Source organism: Tyto alba, unplaced genomic scaffold (assembly GCF_018691265.1).
Source record: "Tyto alba isolate M040663 unplaced genomic scaffold, T.alba_DEE_v4.0 Super-Scaffold_48, whole genome shotgun sequence".
Taxonomy (NCBI): Eukaryota; Metazoa; Chordata; class Aves; order Strigiformes; family Tytonidae; genus Tyto; species Tyto alba.
The window spans coordinates 15799351-15827248 of record NW_024881324.1 but is presented as its reverse complement, the minus strand read 5'-3'; the positions used below and the strand labels follow the sequence as shown (position 1 = coordinate 15827248).

Here is a 27898-nt window from a genome sequence, read left to right as displayed (position 1 = left end):
AACTCACAGTGTGCTTTATTATTTTTTCACAATATTAACTAGACAGACATGGAAAGTTTAATGGCAGCATGTTCTTATAACATTTTAAAGACAAAGAACAACATAATCATATTAAATGATGATAAACTGACAAACTACATTACCATACATACATCATCCAAAGGTACTGGATAAACGATATCTGCTTATGTACATCTATGCTGGTGATAATTAAAATTCAAATATTCAGAAGAAAAAGAAAAAAAAAATAGGCTATTTAAATTATAAAAATATACAGGTTTTGTGTGGAATTCTTAATGCTGTATAACTGAAAAATATTTCATTATGTGATGAAGCTGCATTAACTTAGTATAGGAGTGTGATTTAAACCAAATACAGATTAAATTAGCTCTTTTGTCTTCCTCGTATTTAGCCTTGTTTGAAAGAGATATGAACGAAAAACAAAGCTAGGCTTCTGCAATGAGAAAGAATTTTTTTATACTCATAAGTCAAAAGATGTTTAATTTTTCATATAGTACTGAGCCATAAACTCCTAATACAAATGAGTCATTTTGCTAACTTGTTTAAAGAGAGAGAGGGGAAAAAAAAAAAAAAGTTAGGCTTTAAACATTCTACTTCACTATACTTTTAATCAGTAAGACTTCTAGGTTTGTGGAGTGCAGGTGCACAGCTAAGCACAGTGTCGTGCTTCGGGGTCAAAGCATGCAGTCCTTACATCTAGCTGACTCCCACTGCCTCAGCTGGGGAGACTGTGTGCATGCAAGGATTGGGGGTACTGGGTCTGTGTTCTTCAAACTGCATCACCTTCATGGTTCCTTCACACATCTGGTTTCAGAGAAAAGTTGCTTTTTCATAATTGTTCCTTATTAGTGCCACCCTACTCAGGCTGTGTAATCCCCAATCACAACAGCAAATCAATGAACTTTTATAGTGATTGGATAATTTTGCAACAATTTACAAGTAATTTTGTGATTGAAAATTTTTAGTAATTGTAGTCATGTAGTGCACACATTTGTAACTGGTTTTAGTTAAAATTTATTATCAGACCATCTTGGGTGAACTCCTGCATCACATGAAACTCGAGATTTCCTTACATACCAATGTCATTCTCTATATCTTCCAGCCCCCTTCCTTATCTGTATATTCTCTGTTACCTTGACAGCCCCTTTACTCCTTTGGTGGATCCAGTGCTTGTTCTATTAAGAAATGTCCTCTGTGTCAGCTCTGATTTCAGAATACTTAACTTGCAGAATTTTTTTCTTGTTTTTCCATCTGTTCCTAAGGTACTGATCTATACCAGATCTTAGGTGATCTTACAGATTATTTTTCATAAGCAAAACATCTTCCTTCATTATTTTCTTAATAAATGGAGTGAAAAAGAATAACAACAAATAAATTGAATACAGCAAAATCAACTATTTCTGTTAAATTCCTATGGATTTCCTGTTTGGCAAGAGACTGCCTTCAGAATTAACAAAGTTTTATAGAGAAGAGCCATTGTGGGGTGTCTGTAATCTTTTACTCTGCCCTTATATCATCCTTTTTCAATGGAAAGGATGAGAGATGAATAAATTCCAGGTAACAGTCATCATTAACCAAGGGGATATTTCAGTGATCTCTTTGTTTCCCTCTACTTCTTGACTTTTTCCTTTGTTGTCCTCCGATCTTCCACACCTAAACAACTTCAGAAGTGTCCCTCTTTTTTTTTATTTTTTTTGGTTTTACAACTTGGATATACTGGGAGCAGTCACCTCTGTGTGTGTGCATACATAGTGACAGAGGATGGATTTTCACTGAAGCATAGTCTTGGAGCATGAAGTCTATCAGGTATTTTGTGTGGAAAAAAAGAATCTTATGTGAAAGTGTAATGAAGAATAGACAGGAATTATTGCAAAAGAAATGCAAGAGTGAGAGGAGAGGATTTTATTAAAGAAGTTCAAGCTTTTATATACATTCAATGTTTCTAATATGTTTCTTAATAAATGTATTATCAACTATCATTATACCTAATGCAGCCACAATACTGTACTATTCTGCAGTCAGGATGGGAAAACTCCATTAGCTCTTTAATAAAATAAAATCATTAACAGTCATCATGACTTTTTGTCTGGTATTAACTAGTACACTGGGAAGTCCAGTGAATAGACACAACAGAACACAAAATCCTCAGTATTTATTTAAATGTGTATCATGTGTCTTCTTCATATTATTTCTAAAGCAGCTTTAAAAAACTTTTGCCATTGGAAGGTATTAAAAAATAAAACCCATTCAAATTATCCTGGTAGTATAGCAGCACTGGAATTGATAGTTACTCTTTTACTACTTTTGAAAATGTAAACCTTTAATAAAATAAACAATATTGAAACAATTTGAGGTCTAATAGTTCATGAACTTTAATGGGCATATGGGCACAAATTGAAACGAAGACTAGATTGTGAAATGAAACATCAGCTTGATACCAGCCAATTCCAGTTGTGAAATTGGCTGCAGACAAATTCGGCTTGGAAGCTGAAAAAAAACAAAGCCCACACTTAATCCACAATATTCGGTTGCTCCCATTTAAAATATTTTTCATACAAACCCTACGGGAGCATGCCCACTTTTGACAGAAGCACTCTGAAAACTCTGGCAGGTGCTTTTTGTTTGATGGTAGGATTTTTCATGTTTCTTTAATCAAGCATATTTCACATTTTTGTGTTCTTAGAAATATTTACTTTCTATTTTTCTATAAAATTAAAAGTAATTTCAGATTTGAAATGTAAGCTTGCTCCATCTTTGCTCATACAAAGTGTAGGTGCCACGACTAAATAGCAGTAAAAATGCTGAGATGTACACCTCTTAAAACAAACAAACAAACAAAAAAGCAGCTTTGAAGACACAACATCAACTACAGCCTTAACATTGAACATATTACATTCCCAAGTTAATGGAGATATTTTGCATATAATGCCACAAAGTTATTCGTCTGAAATCTTGAGGTTGAATCTACAGTTTATTCACTGTATTTTTTTTCACCCTTAGAGCACTTATGTATTGTAAGGTACATTTTATCCAGAGTTTTGCAAGCTTTTCTTTTTATGTCTGGATGTCCATTTACCCACAAATCCCAGATTTCAAAAGTTTCATAGAAAAAATAGGGACGCTTGGTTTAAACATTTGAAACTGAACATTTCCATGCCTTGGAGCAGCCCGTGGGACACACTTCAGACTCTTCGGCTTCGTCAGGACTCCTGGCCCCCTCCGAGCGCACAGAAAGCCCTGCTTTAAAATGCATTGACACATCTGGTTTCAGGACACAGGTCTGTTTATAAAACTGTATACTGAGTACTCTGCATTAATTTTACTTGAGTTGCATTTTGTAATATGAGCAGACGACTTCAACCCCTTCCCCCTTTTCCTCCACCCTATTTTCGCTTGAAGCGACAGTAGGCACCTGCGCGATCGAGGTGTCAAAGAGTCTCTGTCCAGAGAAAGGATTTGGAGTTTCTTCATCATCTTTTCTTCTGTAGACAGTCTTAGGAAATTATTAGCATGAAATAATTTTGAGGGCGAGGGGCAGGAGGATAAAGCTCACTTTCTTTTCCTGTTATGAAAATGAACTTGATTTTGGTGTCCAGTTTGATAAACAAGGATAGTCAGAGCTAATCTGTAACTCAGCTGAGGTCTGCTTCTTGCCAAATAAAATTAAGATCTTTTTCAACTTTCAGGGATTTAGAGACCGCATCTAATTGGTTTCAGACCCCTGGAGGAACTCAGTAAGTAAACAGGATTAGTTGCAGATATGAGCCCACTAAAGTGGGACACAGGTCAGGTCTTCAGACTCCAGCTCTGCTCTGTCGAAGCAGGCACTTAAGGTCTCCTGATGTTTCTGTGTCAGTAGCCGCAAAAAAAACGTTTTACTGCTGAGAAATTCATTGGAACAACAATTTCCTTCAAGCCCCAAATATTTAACTTCACACTTCCATTAAAAAAAAAAAAAAGTATTTGAGTAGACATGTATCAGGGTATTGTGATTATGATGTGATGGCACAACTGGTAACTTGAAAATGCATGTTTACAAGGCATAGGCAATCATATTTCCAACTGTTCTCCTGTAGGGATAGCCAGGTGTCCTTCGAGAAGTTGCCATCTTGACTCTGCATATGTACCATGTTGAATCTTTTACTCCCATCAGTTCTTGCCAGCAGGACAGGGTGACAACTTTGTTCATGCTGACCTTGTCTTTCAGATCATCCCCAGCCATCCAGAAAATGTAAAGAAAATCAACACAATTACGCAGCATTTAGCAGCTCAAGTAACTGCCCTTGGAAGTGAAAGCAGGTAGGTCTTTGTCAGTATATTTGCTTTTCAGAGATAAAATAATCCAGCCAGTTGCATTAATTAAAAAAAAAAAAGAACCTAAAAAGCTTTGGGGCTTATTAAGGTTAAGAATAACAACATGATGTGATGACAGATACAACTTGCAGAGTTTCTGAAAATAGCAGGTTAAAATGTAAATATCTTTTAATAAATAATTTTCCTGCAATGTAAAAATAAATGATATTTCCTTTGGCAGTAATAGCTGATTTAATCTTTAGCTGGGAATTTGTTTTGCTCATAAAATATCATTGTGCTACAGAAAAAAAAAATATTATTTTGTTGCTTTGAAAGACTTTTGTAATCCACGATAAACTGGGTGACTCTACTTATGTCCAAGATAAGCGCCAAGAGTGATGCAAGCTCCCACCAGAACCAGACTCAGGATAGTCTTCAGAGAGATCCAGGAGAAATCAAAGAAAGGCCTCATACTGTTGCCGTACAACTCCACGAAGGCATCCTAGGAAGGGAAATAATGGAATATCAGAATTGCAGTAACTTTTTCAAAGAGGGAGAGTGCCTTCTTCACACTCAGTGGTTGTCCAGCAATCATGCTGACACAAAAAACCCCCCCACGAACCTATTAAAATAGTGATTGGGAGCTATGTTTTTGTGCAGTGCTTAGCACAAAGTTCTCCTGCCTATTTCTTTACAAATATTGCTGTAATTACTTGCACTTGTGACTTCTGCTTTAGGCATGCCCAGAAAATACAGCAGGAGCCTTTTTAAATACAAGTACCAGCATTTTGGTTCCTGAATGCTGTATATACAAATATACACAAAGGAGGTAAACGGACCTTCGTTCTCCAAACCTTTCATTTCCACTGGACATGGGGCATCTATATTGCTGGTCGGCTTCACTGAAAATAAGGCAGTATTTATTTGGTTCCCTTGAGATGGATTCAGAAGACTATGTGTAGTAGCCACAGATGTTTCTTCCATACAACCTAAAGCTGTTAGGGTTGTGTTACACCTTTGGCAGTCTTCCACAACTGTCACCAAAACAGGTGACACCTTGGTCCTGTGCTCCAGCTAATCACGCCTCGGATGTGGCAGTGGTCTGGCTGTAGGGTCTCTTGGACCAACCCGCTGGTCTGACAGCCCTGCCCAAAAAGAGCCATCTAGCCATGGGATTGTTTTGTCAATCTGACTGGCCCTCCAGCCTACAGCCAAGACGTTCATCTAGAGAAAGAGGTGGAGAGGCACACAGTGATGCCACTTCTCATGGCTGCCCACAAGTCACCTGGCATGAGGTGTAAGGGGAGTCCTCCCCCTCAGCCCAGCCCAAACCACCTTGGGTTTCTCCCTCAAGCTGCAGTCCTTCATGTGTGGAGAGCTGTTCTGTAAAGCTGCTCTGGGGGAGGCTGGAGGTGCGTGCAGGCACTGAGAGGAAAGGCTGTTTAAGTAGCAAAGATAAAGTGTTTGTGACTCCTAAATACAATGGGGTTTGACTGGGTTAGTGATCGGATTGGTGACACTCTGCACGTAACGCCTTCCTTTCAGGCTGCAATTCCTAACAAACATGAAGCTTCAGAGCATTCCTGAGAGACAGATAAATCACACTGTATGGCATGAAAGCAGTAAATAGCAAAGCTGAATGACTTTAAAAATGTGACAAAACAGATAGCATCATTTAGGGCAACCCTTTTATTGTGCAGCCAATTGAGGTCTGCTCCCAGACTACTGAGATAAACCCGTGAAATAGCTATCTAATGTGGAGGGTTCCATCTCTACCTTTATTACTCTAGACTTCCCATTTTTGGTAGAAGTTAACATTATTTATGTTATAGTGCCTTGAGCTGTTTTGTAATGTTACTGTGCTAGGAGGTAACCTGCCTTCTAGAACTGCATCTATGTTATGCTTTACAGCAGCAATTAAGGACAGGAAGGTCCCCATTATTAATATAAACCTTCCAGCCAAGTTAGTTTTCTGTAAATTATGTAGTTAAATTAGCCTCCATCATTAGCCATCTCTGGTTATTGTCAGAAGAAGAGCATTTGTGGTTTTACCACGAGAGGGCGTGTAAGGTTTTTTAATATCTTGCCATTTTGACTCCTGTTCACTAGACACTGAATAAGATTCAAATAAATAATAAGTATTTACTTCCACAATATGTTATTACTTTAAGTAATATTGGTGCATGCTGTAGGTAAGAGTGGGTATCAGTAGGTAAGAGTCAGTAACGGAATAGCAATAGGCTTTGGCCAACAGATTGACCTGAAAATACGTCTGCCTCTTGCTATTTCTCAATGCTTGTTCCTCCTGGCAGTCATTTTCAAACTTGGGTTTCCAAAGGTATATTCTTAAGTGAAAGCAGCTTAACCTTTGGGGGAAATGTTTTAATGCAAACTCTTCATTCCGTAGAAAATTTGGCAACTTTTGCTTAGCTGCCTGGGACATTTGCAAACTCTGGCCTTAATATTCTGCTATGCTATTGCAGAGCTGAAAAAGCACACTCAGTTTTCTGTGCAGCTCTTTGGAAAGCTGCTTTTATTTCTCCTTAAGGCTATGAAGTAACACAATATCTTAAAATGTTACAGACTGGGCTAAATCCTGTTGTCGCCAGTGCAGACTCACTGACTTCCATGGGAGCTTTGTCTGTACAGGGAGTTCAAGATCAGGCCTTATAAAAATACAACGGGGTAAAGTTCAACACTTGATGATATTATTATGAGTGGAAAAGAGAGGAAATGAAAAAAAAAAAAAAAAACAAACCAACCAAAACCCAACAAACCAACATGGAAATGCAAGTCATGTGAAAACATTTTAATGTTAAGATTTTCAGGGTTTCTTTCTGTGGGGAAGGTCTCACTTCTGTATATTCATGGCAGCCGACGCATACACAGTATCAATATCTAAATGATCTTATTTTGTGCCTCCCTTCTGTCCCAGTTTAGGAACATTCCTCCCAGTTTGTCTGGGAGACCATTTCTAATGATTCGCTAGAGCTCCTGGCATTGGGTATGATGATGGACGGAGGCTTACAGTAAAAGTTGAAGACAAGGCAAAAGCATGGCATAACCTATGGCTCAAAAGAGGAATGTTAACAAAAAATGTGCAGCATGCAGTACTTTTTCATCTGAGATTACTACAACAATAACATGAACCCAACCTAATGGTGTCTGCACTATATATTACAAGTAGCTCTTTATGATCATTCCCCCTCCCCTTCTCAAACATCCTGATTAGGCCTATTTCCGAAGCTTGTTTGAACAGCCTGTCACTATTTGTTTAAGTTTCAAACCTGTTTTAAATAAACACATGTCCATTTTATGTACTAAAACAAGAAGGGGGGGGGGGGGGGAAGTATGACCCGTTGCTGAAAGCTATTTTAGCACAAAGAGAACGCTAAAGAGAATCTCAACTGTTTCATAAGTTTTGCCTCCTCCTATAAACCCATGTATTTGTCACTGGATTTTTGTCGCCTAAACCGGTCTGTTTAAAATAAGAGAATCTCTGCTAAAACAAATAAGATTAGGAAAATTGCTTGAAACACTTGATGTCCTCTGAAAAGCACTCTTTATAATGAAAGCAAGGGTCCCCTTGGCAAATAGACTGAGGCAAGTTCTGGCTTGGTCAGCCTTTCTGAAGTCTTGCACAATTGGAAAGAAAATGGTTGCAGGCCTTGCTTTTATGACCTACCTATTCAAAAGTTAATGGAAAGTTATATCCTGGATGTAAAATTATTTCAGGGCAGTTAAAAATTATCTGGAAAAGAACTCTTCGTTCAGCTCAGTAAGGTTTTAAAAAGTAGTTTCTTAAGAAGCTTTTATTAAGTCAAATCAGTCCATTGCTGGTTTACTTAGCAACTTTATCTCGGCTGTTTCTGTGAAGCAAGAAGGGTGGCAGTGGGGAAGGGAAAGATGCTCTGCCTAAGCTCCTCCTGGCACCAAAGCACCTGAGATGCCTGCCTCACCTACCTGGGCTTGACTGGCAGCTCAGGAATATTGCCCTGGGGGCACCCCTGGCTGCCCTCTTGCCTGTTCAACTATATGCATGGAGGACATAGCGTATTCCTGGCTGGAGTTCCTGGGATTTTCAGGGAGCCCGGGGCAAAAGTGCAGTTTGTCACCCTCAGAGGATTAGGAGGCGTAATAGTGCACTGAGTCAGGGCAGTCTCAAAACAAAGCATCACTCTGCCCCGCTCTTCTGCTGGCCAAAATTCGGCAGCTCTGATCCAAGAAACAAATGTCATCTTTAATTACACTGGCATTCTTTGCTTGTACATTGAGCCGAGTTTGTTCAGTCTCGGTCCTTTTGCAACGCAGCCTTCACCCCTGCTTGAGAGGCAAGGCATAGCTTCTCGGCCGCAGAGAGGTACGTACTTGCCACAGGATCTGATCGCTCCTTGCGGAGGGAGAAGGCAGTTTCAGCCTGGCATTTCTGACCGAGGGGGCGGTGGGGAGAGCAAACACAAGGAAGTAAAGGCTTCCTTTTTCTACCTGAATCAAACAGCTGGTAAGGAAGTGACTTTATTTCCCTCGTTATCATTGGGTTGGCAGGATATCCTCTTGAGCCACATTGTATTGAATGAAGAGCCAGCAAGACTTCCATTTTACCGAACGGGAATTGCCTTGCTGCTATTTTATGCTGCCCTCTCTGTGACTCCAAAACAAACAAACAAACACACAGCAGGCTCCCGGCTTTTGAAGAAACTTGCACTGGTCTGAACAAGGCAGTTTTGCCACACGGTACAGACGGAATGGCATAAGCTCTAATGCCAAGGTTTAGCAGCTGAATGACGTTTCCCTCACCCCTGCATCCATACGAATGACATAAATTCTCATAAAAGCCTTTATTCCCTAGTGGTAATTCATTTCAGAAAGAGTTTGGAGAGGGAGGGAGGAAGGGAGGGAGCAGACAGAGGTGGTTAAATCGTCCCATGTTTTCTACGCAGTGAAACCTCATTAAAATGTCATCTTGAAGCTAACGAGAAAAGTTCTTGGAACACAAAAAATAGACAAATCTGTAGCTGTTCTTTTCCCAAACAGTTTATGAGTCTTTTATGCAAGCCTAAGTTGTGAGTACATGCAAATAAGGACAGCTCAGACCTTAACTGTGTTGTGCCGAGGTGTGGTGTTTCACAGGGTCGGTATCTTTAGAGAGGCTGGTATCTTTTTATGCCTGGGAGTGCCAACATGCTGGCAGTTCAGCCAGGTGCATGTTATCGAATTATAATGGGAAGGAAAAGAAGGTGTCACCACACAAGCCCTGCTGACCATGGGCAGAGAACCTGCTTGGGGAGTGGCTTCAGCATGTACACGCCTGATCAAATTACTATCAAGATTTTTCTTTTCTCCCCTCACTTTTGCCTGTGTTAGAAATGGGTCTCTGTTGAATTCTCTGTCCACAATGTCCGATAAAATCCTAGGTCTGCAGCTGATGTGTTAGTTGGTAGGTGTATACCCTTTTGTTTCTCCAGTGATATCTGAGGTTTCTGACTTTGGACAAAACTGGTTCTCGTCACAGTGGTCTTGCCTAACTTCTTTGTTCCTTGTCCTTGCTATCTATTTGCATAAATTCTTGCATCGGTGAGCCTGTGATCTTGAGGGTATATCTGGCAGGTCCTAGTCTTGCCAGGATCTCACTGAAGTCTGTGTGCATTGAAATCAGTGGAAATACCATTTGCATAAGGCTGACTAAATATGGCACTCAGATGGAGACATCTAAGGAGCAAGGACTAATCGTTGTTAGATTTGTTCAGGAAAACTGATGCATATGCTTAGAAATATATAAATGTGAGTGGTTATAGTAACAGTGATGACTGTTCCTCCTCTCCACACTCCCAGAGAGCGACCCTGCTGGCAGGCAGATTTCCTCCGGACCTCTGCAAGATGAAGGGCAAATCCAGGCTTTGGGGAACGGTCAAGCCATCTCTTTAAACACAGGATTTGTAAGGTGTTGATCATTCAGTTTGCATGGAAACCCATGCCATGTTCAGACTAGGCTGCATTCTTGTTAAACCGAGTCAGCATGTGAAATGTTTCAGTAATTTAGTCTTGGCGTCTCTACTTAATTCAGTTAGATGTGGCTCAGCAATATGCAAAAGCCCAGACGTAGTGGAGGCTGCCTTGTTTTCTTATTCCTGGAAAGGCCCACACTAAAATGAGGTATTTCTGGCATCAGCATAACAGCTGTAATGTCGCTACAGCAGTTAGCTGGTGGTATTTAATGGGTGCCACTTCTGAAGGGGCAGTATTAGCATTAATGAGAGAAAGAAAGTACGAAGGCCTTCTGGGAAAAATCCTTAATGTTCAAACAACATGGTCGAAGCTGCTCTACTTGATCCTTCACAATTTTCTTTTCAGATCTTTTGTGGGTTGATAATCCTATTCAACTAATTTGCTGTTTGTTTGCATCTTCAGCATTCTTGGTTTTATTTTCTGAAGGTACCCTACTTAGGTAGAATGCTAAAAGCTCTGTGTAACTTCTCACTAGAAAGCCACTGTATCCCTACATGTATATTCATTAATCTCGGTTGCACTGAGAACTGCTCAGTTGTAGTCCACCTTCTTCTTCATCTACTCAAACTTATCACACCTGTTCTAAAGAGTTTACAGTCACCTGCAACAGTAAACTTAGCAAACAACCATTTATGGATTTGTGGATCACTTTGGAGGAGGGAACAAGTGTCACAGAGTCACTGGGGGGACTCATCCCATAATACTGCTCTTACACCTGCATCTTCTGAAAAGAAGCCAGATGGATTAGGACCCGTGTCAAATCTTCAGAATTACTTTAAAATTAAAATAATGACAAAACTGGTCTGAATGACAGTGCAGACCTGTTTCTCTCAAAATCTTGTCTAAATTCTCCGTCTTGCTCATAACTTACTTTCAGTATGAGCGCTCTTACGCTGGAAGTAGCCTACCTAATTTAAAAGCCTAAATCTGAAGATTTAGCTGCAGCAGTTACATTGGTAGTAAAGGGAAATGTGAACACATCCCCTGTTCTGTTCCCTGCCTGCTCCAGCTGCCCATGCCGCTCTCGGGCTGCCCCAAAAGAGTTAAATCACATAACTGCCTGAGAAATGGGAACCGAAAGTAGCTCCTTGTAGAGATGTTCAGCGTGCTGTGGCACAGCGTTTGTCGTCAAGGCCATGGAGGGTTTTATTTAGCAAGCGTGTCCGGCTGTGCCTGGCTCGAGGCACAGGTATTAGCGGAGGGAGAGAGAGGAAAGCAAGACAGCGAGGCTGTCGGTCTGGTGAGGAGGGGCTGGCTCGGGGCAGCCTCGGTCAGAACAGGCAGAGAGTGCGTGTGAACAAGAAGGGTGAAATTGAACCAGTCTGAGCAGGTTGTCCCATCAGCTGAACCGTGAGGGACCACTCATACTTTTTTCTTCTTCTTGTTCTAACATCCCTCAGGGAACCAGTCCGTCCCGTGTTTGTTGTCTCAACACAGTTCTGATCCAAATCCCTCTGGCTTGACTAACTCACACTCGGCATTGAGCAAGAGTGAGGCAGAGGTGGAGCGGTGGCCCTGGTGCTCCTTGGTGCTCCAGCAGCAACAGGTCATGCAGAGCCACCAGCACCTTCTGCAGAAGTGCCACCCGTTCCTCACGTGACCTGAAGCAGGCTCTCAGTTTTTCTAAATCTTGTGACAATCAACCGATTTACAGGGGGAATGAGACAACACAGCTAAGCTTATGATAAAGTAACCTCAAGATAAATCTGCAATTTAATGAATAAGTGCCAAAAAAGCTCATGCTGTAGACTTCAATGGACAGTTACACTTCTACCAGCAGCCACCTGGAAAATATGAATTTGCGCATGTGTTTTCTTTGGCAGCTGACGCCTCATTAGCAGCCCAAACCATTTCTGCTCACCTGTAAAAGCCTTATTTGAGGCAGCGAAGAGGCAGCATTTTTTGGTCATTGCTTTCCCTCGCCATTTCCTAAGTCAGCCCTTGGGTGCTGTACTCCAGCGGGTACTGTGTGTCAGCGTTAGCTGTAGGGGAGGCAGACATGTCCCAGCTGTCAGGCAGTCTGATGGAGCAAACTGCAAGTGCACCCCTTCCAACACAGTGCACGCAAGAGTGGAGGCCTCTTTGTGGCTTGCTCCCTGTTTTCGTCATTTCACAGCTAAGTGGTAACGGGAAATTAAAATACAGGAAAGTTTCTGGTCTGCAACTGCGCGAAAGGGATTGGTTTTGGTCTGGGCGCCTCCCCTCCACTCCTCTTCCTTCTCGTCCTTTCTGTCCTGTTCACCACGTGCGCAAAAGCACATGACCTGGGAGACAAATGAAGGATGAAGGAGAAGGGAAAGGAGTGAGGAGAGTCTGCAGAGGCTGAGGCAAGTGGGAATTTAGACAAAATGAACTGTCTAAATAGGACAGGTGAAAACTGCCTGTGGCCACAATGAGCTGGATCCCACTTTTAAGCCAAGATAGCTTTCTGAGTTGCCTTGCCCTGTTGGGACTCACAGGTTAGGGTTGGCTGGTAAACCTTGAATTTTGGGGTTTTTGTTTTGTTATTCAAAACAGCTTTTAAATTCATTTGCATACACAGTTGTAATCCATTAACTATGACCATTAGATTTATTCAAATGCCACCACGCAAAACCAAAATATGGAGAATTAATAAAATGCAAACCACATCTGCCCCTGCAACATCCAAAACCAACACCAAAACAAACAACAGCCATCCTGCAGCAGAAGTAGAATCCTCCTCCCCTCCAAAAGCAAATACCACTGGGATGTTTGAAAGTGACACACATCCTACCCATATGTACACTTTAATTCCTCTGTAAAATGTAATAATGTCTTGCTGATACAAATTCTGCATGCTTCCTTTTAGCAGGAAGCTTTAAAACTGAAAAAATGTTAGAAACTAGTAGCAGGAGCAAAAGGGTTATTCTGTACTTCAGGGGCTTTGCTGGTGTTACTGTTCTGGCCAAATCCCTCAGTGGAGACATGGCTTATACCAGTTGAAGGAGTCTGCCAGCATGGTTGAAGTACCTCCCAAAGAACATTAGTTATATTGGCAAAAGGACTCATCTATTTGGTGTAAGTCTGCGTAGGTCTACATAGTGGGGAAGGGAATGATGCCAAAATAGTTATCTTTGTAGTCTAGGGATGTGATTTTTTCCCCATGAGATAGTTATGCTGGCCAGATTTTGTCATGTAGACCCTAGGAACTTTTATTTGCAAAATAAGACTGTAATTTATTTTTACCAGATGTTCCGCACTGCTATCTGTCTGTGCATTCACAGTGCACTCCAAGTAATTTTTACTGTGAAACACATATACCTTGGACACCGGTAGGATTTTAAAAATGTAACGCCGAAACTTTAAGACTGTGGTGGGCTTATCTTTCCTTTTGGTGGTGATGTGTAGTTCCCAATGAAGTAAGCTGGGGATCTGGGTATTGAGTTTTGCTTCTATCCATCAGATCCTCTACAGGTCCTGTAAGGCAGAAGGCTCAGCTCTCCCAAGTATCAGTCATGCCCATCAATTGCTGGAGCAAGTCATGCAATGCCTTACAACCTAATGGTTGCTGGGAGGATAGGGATCTCTATTTTTCAGTAAAAAGCAGGAGGTATGGGTGCCACTCCTTTGAAACAACAAACCCCTCTTTGTTTTCTTTCGTGCCTGCTGTTCCTGAGAGGAGGCAGGGGCTGGTTCTGCTACAGGACAATGATCATCACAGTGGTCACATAGCTGTCACTGGAGCCTGAAGTACCTACCACTATCAACAAGTTAACATACACATCCTTGGGAACAGCTGAAATACAGCTTAGCCTGCATTCCTATGGCCAGTCATTCAAAACAGAAACTAAAGGATTTGGTTAACTGCTGCTTTTTTTTTTTTTAATAAGCCTGCATGTCCTTGCAGATCATTCACAAAGGGCTGAGCATTTATATTTCCTGTTGACATCCTTTGAAAGGGAGAATGCCAATGGAAATTGGATCTTTTAATGAACAATTTCTGTGGACAGCAAGTCAGATGAAAATTCATGAAGGATTTAAATCTATCATTGTGACCTTGAACTAACAGCACAAGGAAGGAGAAGGCCGTTAACTTAGGCAGGAAAGATCGGTAATTACTTCATGTGTTGGTGTTTCCAAGTGAGTAGATATTTAATGCAAAATTTCAGATACTCAAAAGAATAAAAAACAAAATCAGGGATATCAGCATTACCTATGAAATCAATCTTGAAAGCTTTCCCACTTTGTAAAATAAATAAGATCCCGCAGACTGGAAACGGCAGATCAAAACTGATACAAGGTCCTAAACTTTATAACTTATTTTTTTTAATACTTCTAAGTGCAGGTGGGTCCATGCAGCAGAGCACAGTTCCGTGGAGAGGAAGAGAGAGCTGACCTTGCACTGAACAAGCCCACTCAGGGGCAGGTATAGGGGTGCAAGCGCTGTAGGTATATTAGACTCATACTCCAGCTGGGCTAACTATTCCTGCGGTGAAACTAATGCAACCACTGTTTAGAGGCAGCTCAAGTACTCCTGTGCAGCACCGTGCTGTGCTGTGTAGATGTGCCCTGAGGCACTACCGGAGAAAAAATGATGGATCCTGCTGTGAACAGTTTTGTGGCACCGCCTTCCCCGTACAGCAACGTGCACTGTGACTCTTGCACCAGCAGCTGCTGCTGAAAGGCCAGTCTCTCTTGCCTAGTTACTTCAAAGTAGCCTCAAGAATTTCATTAAAGCATTAATCTGCGATTAAAGAGCTACCCTTGCTTAAGAGCCGGAGGAAGTGATTACAAGAGCTGAGGGATTCATGTGTGGTAGAAGGAGAGGGACTAGATCTGGAAGCAGGTACAGCAATCGTCTAGAGAATGACCACAAATAACTCCTGTACGCAACCACCTCTTGCATCTCTCTCTCTTCAGATGACCTGTGCCCATCTTGATGCTCTTTTCACTGGAGTTCTGCCATTGCTCTCAATGTGCTGCTTCTCCCCCAGATCTTCCATCACTGATATCTGCTGCTTCTGCCCCTGAATGGGAAGGCACAAGGATGGTTTCCATCAGCTTTGCATCAGTAGGGGCTCCCTGCCACTCTCAGCTGGCAATTTATGTCTGGAATCTAATGTATAAGTAACATAACCCACCCAGGAGCTGCCTTCAGAACCTCCTATAATTAACTGTTGCTGCTATAAGTTTAGACAAACCCAGGAAATCACATGCAAAATTCTGTTTGATTTGCTATCTAATCTTCTCCTATCTAGGTTCTTATACCACACACATTGCTGTAGTATCTAAGCATCTCGGTGCCTGGATGCAATTCAGTTAAACCCTTTTCAAGCTAGCAGTCTAAGCTGCAGTCCTAACACTTCTCCTACATGCAGCCAACTGTTTTGCTCTGAGCAAACTGAGAAGCAGCTTCTTCAAAGGCTCCCTGAACGTACCAGCTTCTCTTGTCTTTCCCAGATAATGTAAGGTTGGGAAACTTGCCAAGCATCACGCTAAACCGAAAGAGACGTTCACATTGCAGCAAGCACAGGAGCCAAGGGAGCCCAGTCTGCCAGAATGTTATTGTAGCATTCTCAAGAAGCTCATGGCATTAAAACTTCATTTTGTTGTGTGCCTGTCTGTCTGTCTAGGAGATGCTCCACTGGAGGCCAGAAAGTCATTGCTTCCTCAATATTATATACAAGTGTCTCGGTCAACTACAAACCATTGTTAGCTTCAAACTTTCGAGTCAGTTTTCTTTCTTTCTCTTTTAAGATTGGAGGCATTTGATTCTGCAGCTGATGTCGCTTGAAGCAGAACTTCTGCTTTTAAGCAGATTTTAGATATACCCTTTTCTGATGACTGCACAATTGAAGCAAGAACACAGACAGGGACCAGCAGTCAAAAAAGTGATGAAAAAAACCTGTATTATTTCTGGATAAGAAATACTAGATATGGGTTTGATTGATTTAAGCCCAAGTAAGGGAAGAGAGAAGTTCAGAACTTATCTACACTTTAACAGTAAAGAAGCAATCCTCCCCCCAGGAGGAACCATTTATACTGATATCAAAGTGTATTCTGACTCATTAACTGAAATATGTTGTGTTGGTGGAAGACAGTTATATCAGCAAGATTTTGTCTACATAAGCGTTCGCACCAGTATAATTTATATCCATAAAAAAAGTCAGATGCATAACCAACATGGGCGTACAGTAGAGTGCAAAGCAGGCATGAAACATGGGGGAAAATTTGCAGGCCGATGTTTTGGGCTATGTGTTTGATTTTCAAAAATTTGTGTTTTAAAAGTTCCTGTATGTCTACCATGACAGCAGTTAAAGTAGGGAAAAAAAAAAAAATCTAGAGCAACACAAGCATCAAGAAACTAAAGGAAAACCAAAACCCCTTCCTTTTTTTGGTTATTTATTCCCACAGCTTTAGTCATAGAGTTGGCGGGATGGCGGGGGGGAAAAGCTGAACTGAGCCTGTTATCATGGAATTAAGTTGATTTGACTATTAGAAAACTTTAATTTAAATCTTCCCCACGGGGTTTCTGGTATTTATTTCCTTATTTACTTCTTGAGCCTATTTAATACTTTGACCTGAAGGAAGAAGAGTTTGCACAAGCAAGAGGATTAAAGGTTCAAATTAGTTAAAGATGAAACAAATCTATTGATTCATTAAAGCCCAGTGTTCTTAGTGTCACCGGTGATACTACCATATACAGCAAACTGTTAATATGCTTGAGGTGAAGAAAAAAGACATTTTCAGCATAGGTTACAGACAGCTTTTTATTGGAAAAAAATACACTGCTCCTTTTCATCCTTTTTGCTTAATATTTTCTGTCCTATCCAAATGGCCTTCCCACGTATGTAACAACCACGGAAGGGTTAGAGAGGCTATGCCTGCCTGACCCTATACATTGGTTTTAGTCTGTTATCTTTGTCCACTCCCAAATTGTACCTCTTAACTTGCACCCCTTTCATTCACTGGGTTTTTTTCCCATGCTTTGTTCATGTACTTGCTTTCCTTCTCATGCGTGTTTCTTCAGCTATTCCTTGTGCGATTCCTTCTTCCTATGGTACTGTAACCTTCCTTCCTTCATTACCTCTGTTTTCACTATTCATTTTCATGCATCCAGTACTTCCTTGCACAGTTTCCGCAAAGCATTTGTGCATACACAAGTTATGCCTTTTCTTGCCAGTATATTGCTTATTGCTGTCCACAGGGTTGAAGGTAGCGGAGACAAATGCATGATTGTCACCGTGCCAGCTAATCGTGCTTGAGCTGTGGTCCCAGCAGGTTTTAACTGCAGCTGGCTGCCACAATGCTGAATGTAGCCTAGGTGGATGTAATTGCCAAGTCACCGTGGGCGTTGTGCCAAGGGGACTCTTAAAGGTTGTGTTGTGACACAGTGGTAGCTTGCAGTGAAGACCAGCCCTGCCTAGTACTTGGTGAGACTCCAGTACCCAGTTTGTGTCTTGAATAGACCTAAGATGGGGTGGTGTTCCTCTAGGAACAATCAGGGTTGGGTAGGAGTGTTTGAAACAAGGCTTAGTACAAACACCAGTTGTGTCTGGTTTGCTCTGAAGCCAACACAAAACTGTGCTCGGAAAGCAGGGATACCTGGGCACTGCACAGCTGTAGTTCAGCCCTGCTCAGTGAATCCTAATATGTGCAGTGTGTCTATGGCTTTTATCAAGAAGCTGGTAGCTGCTGAGCCATATGAGAACCTCTCTGAAGGCTTTCACACTCCCGTGAGGAGGAACAGCTCATAAAGCTGTGTTTACTACTGCACCTCTGGCCAATTTTTAAGGGTAGGTTTAGGAGAAGAATGATGAAGTTGCTCTTTGTTGAATTTCTTTGATACTAAAATACATACTTATGTCACGGTTTTGAAAGAAAATGAAATAGCATCACCTGGAAGAGACAAAAGGTATGAACCATGAACATAGGAGCTGCTATACTGAATTAGCCTTATGGTCCACTTAGTTGTTAAGACTTGGAGAGTCAGATGCAATCAGTTTGTGATTAATACTCGAGTTAAGATTAGTTTCTTCCTTTTGTGTGTCACTTTTCCAAGATGCTGTCACATCAAGAAATCTCTCTTCTAATCTGTGTGTCTCCTGATCTATTTGGCCGAGCACAGCGGAGTAGCCAAAGTCCCTATTACCACAATTTTGTTAACAGTTCTTTTGAGTTCAACATGCTCACTCTGTTTCCTTTTCATAAGCTGGATATTAGCAACAAAGACCTGCTAATGTCTTTACTTTCCAAAAGTTGTTAAAATGCTTTGGAATGTCTAGTTTAGCATTTATTTATTTCTCTTCAGAGATTCAGTTGCATAGTCCTTCCCACTTAAAGTTCGGTTAAATAACGTTCATGTTATCCTTCTATACATCGGCATCTCCTCTGCCTCTGTGGCCCAGTCTTTCTTTCCTGAACAGTTTGTAGGTAGATAATGGTGTTGTTCCACTACATTTCCCTACTGCCTATTATTACTGAAATCATCCTCCACAGCAAAATATTCTGATTGTTCTTTTGCTTTTAAGCTTGTTATATTTGTCTAAATACTTACACTTATTCAACTCCTTTTTCTGATACCTTCCCAGTTTTACTGAATTCCCTTTTATGCATTTACCAAAATTACGACTCTCCAATGGTCGTAATTGGCATCGTGTTCTCTGAATTTGCAAGATGCTGCCATATATACAGATGTCTTTAATAGACATATCTGACTAATATGTTCCCCAGATCCTCATAACTTCTGGCTTATTTGCAGGATCTACTTCTGTTCTGGTCCTCTCTATTTTCTAGGCTCTCCTTTCCCCGGGAGGTTTCCTCACTATCTAACAAACTAAAACGCCTTCTTGCACAGTCTTTTCTGGCCACACTCAGAACTGGCATAGATCTCACTGCCTCATCAGGCGTGCACATGGAACTGGGAACAACTGCGTCAAAGCCGTTAGCTTTGTCTCAGACCCAGAGTTTTCTATCTGGCCAAATGGTGTTAGTTCCCAGACAGTCTCTCTTACTGGTAAGAAAAGCTCATCCAGTGTCTCATGCTGTCCATTGTTTTGGCTGAAATTAAGCAGCTTGCTGAGTTCATGTTCCTCACGACTGCATTCCTGGGGACAACTGGGGGCGTTTGTCTCGCCAGTCTCATTCTAACCAGTGGCAAAAGCCATCTTCAGTGGGAAAGAATCACATTTCCTGCCAGAGAGAGATGATCCCACCCTCCGCTCTGTAGCTGAGCTTCTCTTCCATCAGGAGGCTGGCTTCTTAAAACAAAGCATTGGCCAGCTTGTGCCTGAGCGCCACTCTTCCCCTCCCAAATGACCTTTCAGCTTCTGAGCTTCCTCAATTTCTCACTGACATCTGTGGGATTTCAGAATATTTGAAAGTAAAGAAGCAGAAGCTTCTTACAAGATCAAGGGTCCTTAGCAGAAGGTAAGATACTTTAACCAGTTCCCTAGTCAAAATATGAGTTACTATCTTTTTACTTACTTGCTTAAGTTTTCATAAAGTGGTGGGCTTTGGGTTGGGCAAATAGCTGTCAGTGCTGTATTGCCCGAGATAGTTCTTTTTCATGCTTACTGTAATGTATCCCATTTCCTTAAATCTTCCAAAAATATGCTTTCAAGTTAGATTCCTAAACCCATGAGTAGACACCCAAATGAACAGACTGAGTTTCACAGAAGGGACCTCCTGCCTTGGTTGTCTGAAGTTAGGTAGGTGCCAAGCATTGGAAGTTGAAAGTCTTGGGCCAAGTAATACATTGCAAACCTACAATTTGAATGGGGACAGAGGAAGTTAAATTCCTCATCCCATTGCTAAAATATTGTTATTATGCATTCATAATAATTGAATTTCTAATAATATAACTAAAATTGTTGCGATTTAAAAAATAGTTTCTGAAACCTCTGTTTGAATTTTCTGCACTATTTATTTGATCAGTCAGAGTAGAGCAATCAGACTATAAACATAGAAAAACCTTTTCAATAGGGAGGGCACTGGAACTAACCATACTGTAAGTAACCAGCTAACTGAACAAGGAGTGAATGAGTGACAGGGAAAGAGAATTTAGGCATAGAGATTCAGCACTCCTGGTCCTCATTATGCAAGGAGTAGAGGGATTTCAATTACATAAGGAAAGACAGGAAATTCAAAGCTAGTGAGAGGATGTACTTTTGCATGGGATCCACAATTAGACCATTTTATTACATAAAGTATTTAAATTAGATGATTGCTACAGGATGTTGAGAAGCAAGTTTAGCAGGCTTCAAAGAATAATTAAATATTTCTTTAGTAAACAAAAGTTGCTAACAGTTATTCCAAAATAGTAGTAGTAGTAGTAGTAGTAGTAGTAGTAGTAGTAATAACGGTGGTAACAACAACAACAATAATGATGATAATAATAATAATATTGGAAGCCTTATGCTTTAAGGATTAAATCAGTTATTGTGAGGTCTTCAAGGGGACTATGTAGGACAAGGGGAGAGAGAAGAGATTATCCTAAATCTGCCTCTTGTGGCATTTCTTTGCCTTCATCTAAAGCATGTGGTGCTGAGCACAGGCACAGTCTGTGCTGGATTGATCATGATTTTGGTGAAGGGCAATTTCTAATACTTGTGTATTAGCTGAGCAGGGGAGTTTTGTGTCCTTCAGTGTTTTACAAAGATTTTTTCTAAATTTCTTACTGTTCATCTAACTAAAAAAGACTTTGATTGAGACAATACCCATAGATTCCTAAAACAAGATTTGTATAGAAATTTTTAAAAATTAGCAACATAGCACCTTTAACTTAAGAAAAAAGTATAACATGACTTTTTATCTGGAAAACTAATGTGACTATTTAGTATTAAAAAGAAGTTGCTGGAAGTTAAATGCTAGTCATAATAAAAGGTTAAGAAAAGAAGTTCAAGACAGATTTTTTTAAAACGGGCAAGTTCTTTAATATTGAAAAGAACATTTTCATAAAATATATAATGGAAACTAAAAAGTAAACAGAATAAAAATTTGGTTTATCCATGTGCTTCATTGAGATAGAAGGAATAGTACTTGAGAGGCTGTATTAAAAAAAAAAAAAAAAAAAAAAAGGTAGCTGTGTTCCTTATTTAACAGAAAATAAAGCTAAACAACCGGCTAATGATGCCGAATATAAACCTGTGCCAGGGTATAAAATGCTACTGTTCATGTATGGCTGCCTTCACTCCTTTGTCCAGCTACAGATGACTGTGATAGTTAGTTGTGTTTTCTAATTGAATTAATTCCAGCAGGGGAGTGGGCTGTCCCAGGCTGCTCTGGGGACCATCCCTTGTGACCCAGAGAGGCATCCCTGCACCGCACGGGGCTGGGGAGGATGCTGGAGGAGGCCACAGAGCCACGGCTGATGGTGCTGGGGCGGGTAAGGCTCCACCAAGCCTCAGATGGGCGACTGGATCCTGTGGCCGGACCCAGGGGCAGAAGGGCAGCCTGAGCGCGGGTGTTCTTGTGGAGGGCCACCACAGGAGCAGGGCCCCAGGCTGCCTCCCTGCACGTGATGGTGCTGCAGAAGGCAACAAAGCCGTGTTGAAGTCTGCAAGGCTGTGTAGGTCTTTGCTTCTTCTCTACTCTCCCTAGAGCACTTCTCAGTTTATTTATATTTCTCAACCTTCCTTGAATCTCTTTCATTTCCTTCCCCCTTAATTATACATCACTGTGTTACACGTTTTTAGGTAGAAGTACGTGGATATTTTTAATGACATCAAGTCTTTTAAAATTGCATTCACGGAAGAGAATACAGCCCATACACCCATACTGTGCCACTGGTAACACGGTGCTGTCTTTCTCACGGTCAGCCGTGCTTCCCAAACTCCCCTTCCCCCCACCCAAGTACTTTCACTCACCTCTTTTCAGACCACTAAGCAACCACTGTCAATCACCCTTCACGCCCCATCCCACCACTTTCGCTCTCAGTCATTTGCCCACTGCCGTGACTCTGTCAGGATGCACCTCACCAAACCTTTGCAGACACCCACCCCTTCTTACTCACCTCCCGAGCCCTTTCGTGTGGGCAGGGATATTCAACAGTAACTCAGCTAGAGCTGTCGGTACTGTGGTAAATGCAGAAAATTCAAAGCGAGAGAGAGAGGAGATAACTGAGTGATACGGGCACTAGGAGGGAAATTCCTTAGTCAGAAGCTTTAGCAGGTGTGACTGTCTTGGAGGGATCGAGGAGTGCAGGAAAACTCATCTGCTTGAAGCACTTCTGCAATGCAACAACTACACCCAGAGGCGGGTCCCCTTAGGTTCAGCAAATACAACGATCGAGAGAGAGAGAGAAAAACTCTTGCAGGAGGTGATTCAGAGAAGAAGCCGCTTCATGTGGCTAACCCCGAGCTGCCCTCTGGAGAAACCTCCCTCTGTTGAGTGTATACGGAAAGTCCTTGCCTCTTGCCTACAGACCCCAGTGAGAATGCCTCGTTTAATCTCGGTATCTAAGTGCATCATCTGTGGATGGTGGTAATGAAGTGCTTGACTGGGCCATGTGGAGGAGTGTTCCTGGAAGGTGAGCGCTACAGCAGCTGTGGAGGATCGCCCGCAGCGGGAAATTACGGGTGGTTCTGCATGTGCACAGAGCTGGGAAGTCCCCCACAAAGGGGTTGTCCATGCCCGATCACATCAAGGATAGATACTCCTTCCTCTGTTAACTCTTGTAGAAAACGTCGTGGTATTTCCCTTTGGGAACTGTGTATCATGGCAAGTCAACTTTAGCTGTGTTTATCTTCAGTGGTTTTATATTCCTGCATTAGTTTGCTGTAGCAGAAGAAAGGCTGCCACTGGCATTTGCATATCTCCTCAGTCTTTAAGTGGAAAATGATAACAAGAAGAAATTTCTCAACGGCTCCTCAGCCTGACCATTGCTTATCTGTTCTTTCAGCTTACTGTTGAATGAAATACCATTTCAAGCTAAGGGAGGCACTATCTGACAGAACAATAGATATCTCTCCACACCTGCCAAGTTAAAGAGTAACTGGAAGGTACCATATTCAGATCGATTATCTTACATAAGTTATGCAGAGTCCAAACATACTTTTCTCTGTAAATAAATCTATGTAAGGCTAAACATTTGAGATATACCTATAGGCGTATCTGTATCTTGCACATATGTATATTTTATATATATTTTTATATACATCAATACATGTGTATGTATCTGTAATTCTGAATGGTTTGAACAACTAAGTGATAAATCAAGACCCATGTAAAGAAACTAAATCTACTATTCCATTACTGTTTTCCCAACTAATGACTGTCCTCTGAAATAGTCTGGTTCATTAGTGGAATCCACCATTGAGTGGTTGCAGATGCAATATATTCATCTTAGGCATTGTAAAGGCTGAGTGCTAGAGCCTGCACGTCCCTTAAGCACCTGTTCCAGCCACAGCCTTGAGGTCAGCACAGAGTTCCCCTGTTTTCATTTGACTTCGGGCAGGTCCTCAATGTGCTGAACTGAACTTTCCCACCGTTCAAAGAAGAGCCCCCCATCTGTGAAAAGCACCCTGGAGCTAAGCTCCTGGTGTTACCAGGGGTATGAGGGTAGCATCTGCACAGAGACCAGGCAGATCCTGGAAGAGAAGAACGGTCTAGACTGTGTGCTGAGGGTTTCAATTACGAGGTTCACTTAACCCAAAAAGCCTGCTTCTGCAGAAGGCCACAGATATTTCATTACTCTTCCTTGGGTCTTCCTATCTTTATAGACATCACAGAGACACTGTGCATAATATGGGTTTATTTGAGCTTTCTGCTCGAGACTGTGACCTGACCCCCGACCACTGAGGAGCCGATCTCATCTGAGCTAGCAGATGCCTGTGTGAGATCTTGCAGTTCTTGTCCTTCACAAATACTTCTTAGCCCTGTCTGTTGCCAATTAAATATCCCTATTGTGAAGCAAAGAATGATAGCAGCATGTTCTATGTCCACATGTTCCCTAGACTGATAAAATGCTCTGTATATATTAAGAATATAAGTGAGCTCAGTCCATTCACAAAACACAATAAGTGCACAATTCAATTAACTAATGCAATTCATATTTCATTAGGACAGAAGCTGTTTGTGACCTTAAACGGACAACAATTTCCTGACAGCATTGCAGAATTTTAATTAGATAGGAAAATAACAAAGACAAATGAAACAGAGGGAAAACACGCTGCCTGGCAGAATTGTTCCAAAGAACTTAAAAACAAAAGATGCAGTTGTTCTGCTAAGTCCTTCACCTCCTTCCCCCTTACTAATGATGCAGACAACAAAACATTATTGCCTTTCTTTGCCTCTGATTAACCATTTGTAGAGAAGACTATCTCAGCATTTGTGGTATGTACCTTGTATGGTACTGAAAAGCACTGAAAAGAGGAATGTGAGTGAAGAGCAGCTCCCCTAGGAAGAATCATGGTTATATCAGTTTTTCAAATTTGTTTCAAAGGCCCAGATATTGGGCCCTAAAATCAATTGTGATGGAAAGTGGTAAACCAGCAACAACAACAGATATGATTAGTAAAATTGTTAGTATGATTAGTACAAAATAGCACACCAAATCACAGTACATAGAGGACTGTGATTAAAGTAGAGAAGGATTCCAGTGTTAAGCTGTGATTGCTATATTTCTTTTTGTGATACTCTTAAGAAAATGAGAAGAGATAAATAAGGTTAGTTATTACAGTCCTCTAGTAATTTAATCCTTAATCCAAAGTATTACCGTGTATGCTGACCTCTGTGTGAGAAAAATGGCTCCCTACAGCCTGTAGTTTTATTATTTTACTATATATTGCAAACCTGTGTCTTGTATTACAGAAACATAAAAGGAGAAGATCCTTTGTTTTTTTAAATAGTACATTTAAAGAGACAAGAGAGGGATGAAACTACCAGATCAGAGTTAGCGGTCTGCAAAACATACTCCCTCCCCCTTGCCCCTCTCCCAGACGACGACTTTTGTTTTGAAGATAAAATCAGTAAATAAAATTTGTACAAAGCTGGCCAGATTTTGTATTAAAGGCAAGATGCTGTATAGGAAGCAATTGGATGTGTAGCAAGATATGTCTGTTTAATCAGGATATTTGTTGATCTGGGTCAGTAACAGGATGGTTATTTGTCCCTGGCCAGTGGGTGGCAATGGCAGCAAATGGCTTATAGTAGACAAGGATTGATTTTGATAAACATGTCCAGATGGGTATGATTTAAATCAGTAAATATATAGCTTTGTATAAAGAGATATTTTAAAATTAATTTTAAACCAATGTTTACATCTACATACACACTCTATTTGAACCAGGAGAATAATCAGTAAAGAAAAAGGAAAATAGCTTTGCCTTCTCTGATCCTAACACCTCTGAGGTTTTTCTTCCTTATGTTAGACTACATCAAAGCCCTGCTGCCTGTATATTAATATTATTTAGTAGTGCTTTTCTGAAATTTACGGTGAGCTGAAGCTAATTTTACTGGAACAGATGAAGTTACTTTATTGGCAGTATTTTCAAATAACTTTTTAATGTAATGAAAGCATCAAAACAGTACAGCTGCTAAATGAGAGAGACCATAATAAGGGAGTTTCCAGAACTCACTGATATTAGCTGCTCACCCATACATTCCCTTCCTCTCAAGTTTCAAGATGAGATTATTATAAAAAAAGGCTGATTTGTCAAAAAAAAAAAAAAAAAAAAAGAAACTGTCTGAACAAATCTGCAAATAAACCAACTTGGGGGAATTCCCATGTCTGTGTCTGACCTCCATGATCAAAATAAGGCATTCTCAACCCGATCAAAGATTCTGCTATTTTTTTTTAGTACTTAACTCTTCACCCGATCGGGTGTCTGACCGTCACGGCCCATGCTTCAGGAAAGCTGAGCTTTTAACTGCGGCCGGCCCAGCCTGTGCCAGACCCCTCTCGGGCCAGAGGGGTGGCTGCTGGGGGCGAGCAGCGCTGCGGGCACCAGGACGGTGGCCACCACTGGCCCCAGCCCAGCCTCTCGCCTGGCCCCCGAGAACCGCGCTGAGTCCCCGCACCACGGAGGAGCTGGGCCCAGCCTATTTATTTGTAATGAGAACCGTTGCGCAGCCAAATGGCTCTGTACGGCTTCCTTTTTATTTTTTTTTTCCTGTTAAGTTTTTGGCTTGGCTGATGGAGGACAGGGAGGAAATGCATCCCAGCAAAATTGCCTCTCTTCGGACTTGTGGGGGGCCTTGTTCCAGTCTGTTTGCTGGCCTTGGGCTGACCACGTTAAGAGATGTGCTGTCATTATTGTTTTTTTTTTTTTTTCCTTTTCTACACTTAAGCTTACAAATTTGATGCCAGAATTTTTTTTCTTTCTCTTGCAGTACTGCAAAACTGGAGTCACCCCACAGCTGTGCTGGGATCTGCTCTGCACCGCCTGTGATGCCACTGACGGCTTTTAGATAGAAGGAAGCTGAGGCTAAAGAGCAGAGAATATTTTTTGCCCCACATTGTTCTCAGAGACTATTTCTGGCACACAGGAAGGACTCGCAAAATCACCATCAAACTTATTTTAGCTAATTCCATAGATGACTTGAAGTATTCCAGAGGTGTGTGTTAAGCCTCAGAGAACTGACGGCAAATTTTGTTCCCTGGTTAGACACAGAAATAAAAGTATGACAATCTAGGGGCTGCCTGGAAGTACTTTCTTATAAACAGCTGGGAAAACAGCCTTCAAACGATACATGAGAATATTAACGGGAGTGGGTCCAAATATTGTATTCTAAAATGAACACTTTGATAATCATAACAATGTGGTTTGAAAAGCATCACTTTAAAAGGTCAGCTATACCACCCTCTGACTGCACATTGAAAGCATAGCGGATATATTGAGTCATACATATTGTTCATTGTCATTTGCATTTGGTGAAATCCCTGCATTTTACCCAATTTAGTAAGCAAGCACCGCCTCGGGCTCCCTTGGCAATACTCACCTCTAAACACAGCTACTGTTTGTTGGGCTAAAACAACATCTTGCACCAGTAAATCACACTTCGGTCTTTTGATCACTGTTTATCTTTTCAAGCCTGTGAGTAGTTTTGCATTGATGGAAAGAGAAGGAGGGGCACACTAGAGCAATGCGGGTATTTTGAGCTTCACTTCTGGGATACTTTTGTCCATGTTGTTCTGAACAAAATGACCATCTGTATCAGTTTGCAGACAGCCACGAGTGCATCACAAAATCTAACTTCATATTTGTGTGGATAAAGACTGGCTCAATTCTGCGAACAACGTGTAGCATCATTTGACAACGTGCTATGAAAAGGCCTTACTGAAGTCAAGTACACTTTCTGAATTCCAGCCTTTTTTTAAAACTCTCCTCAGGATTTGACCTCATGGCCATTTCCTACCTATCCACGGTAGGAACTGTTTGACTTTCCAATAGTCATGTGAGTGATATTTCCAACCAGAATATGGCGGAAGCTGTCCTCACCCTTCCGGGGGCTACACCTGAAGAGTAAGCAAATTTTGTGGGTGTTTAAGCCTTTTTTTATTTTCTATGAGCAATGTAAAAATGACTCATTTGTGCTTTGGAATGTATAGTTGGTAAACACCAGCAGGGAGCAATTGTATTTCTAGACTTGTAAATAAAAACAGTCCGTACTGTGC

General features: G+C 41.3%; 1 protein-coding gene and 1 long non-coding RNA gene across 3 annotated transcripts in view; one reads left to right on the top strand and one right to left on the bottom strand.

The window, feature by feature from the left end:
• Positions 1 to 27898, bottom strand: part of BCL2 (BCL2 apoptosis regulator) — a 96402-nt gene continuing 68504 nt past the window's right edge. For both annotated transcript variants that reach the window (XM_042806899.1, XM_032991968.2), the window contains one exon: positions 1 to 4816. In XM_042806899.1, coding sequence (XP_042662833.1) covers positions 4682 to 4816 — 135 coding nt within the window. In that variant the 3' untranslated portion in view covers positions 1 to 4681. The remainder of the gene's footprint in view (positions 4817 to 27898) is intronic.
• LOC116961325 lies at positions 4237 to 27896 on the top strand. The gene is made up of 2 exons (XR_004406952.2): positions 4237 to 4320; positions 26614 to 27896. It is a non-coding gene; the product is annotated as an uncharacterized LOC116961325 (long non-coding RNA).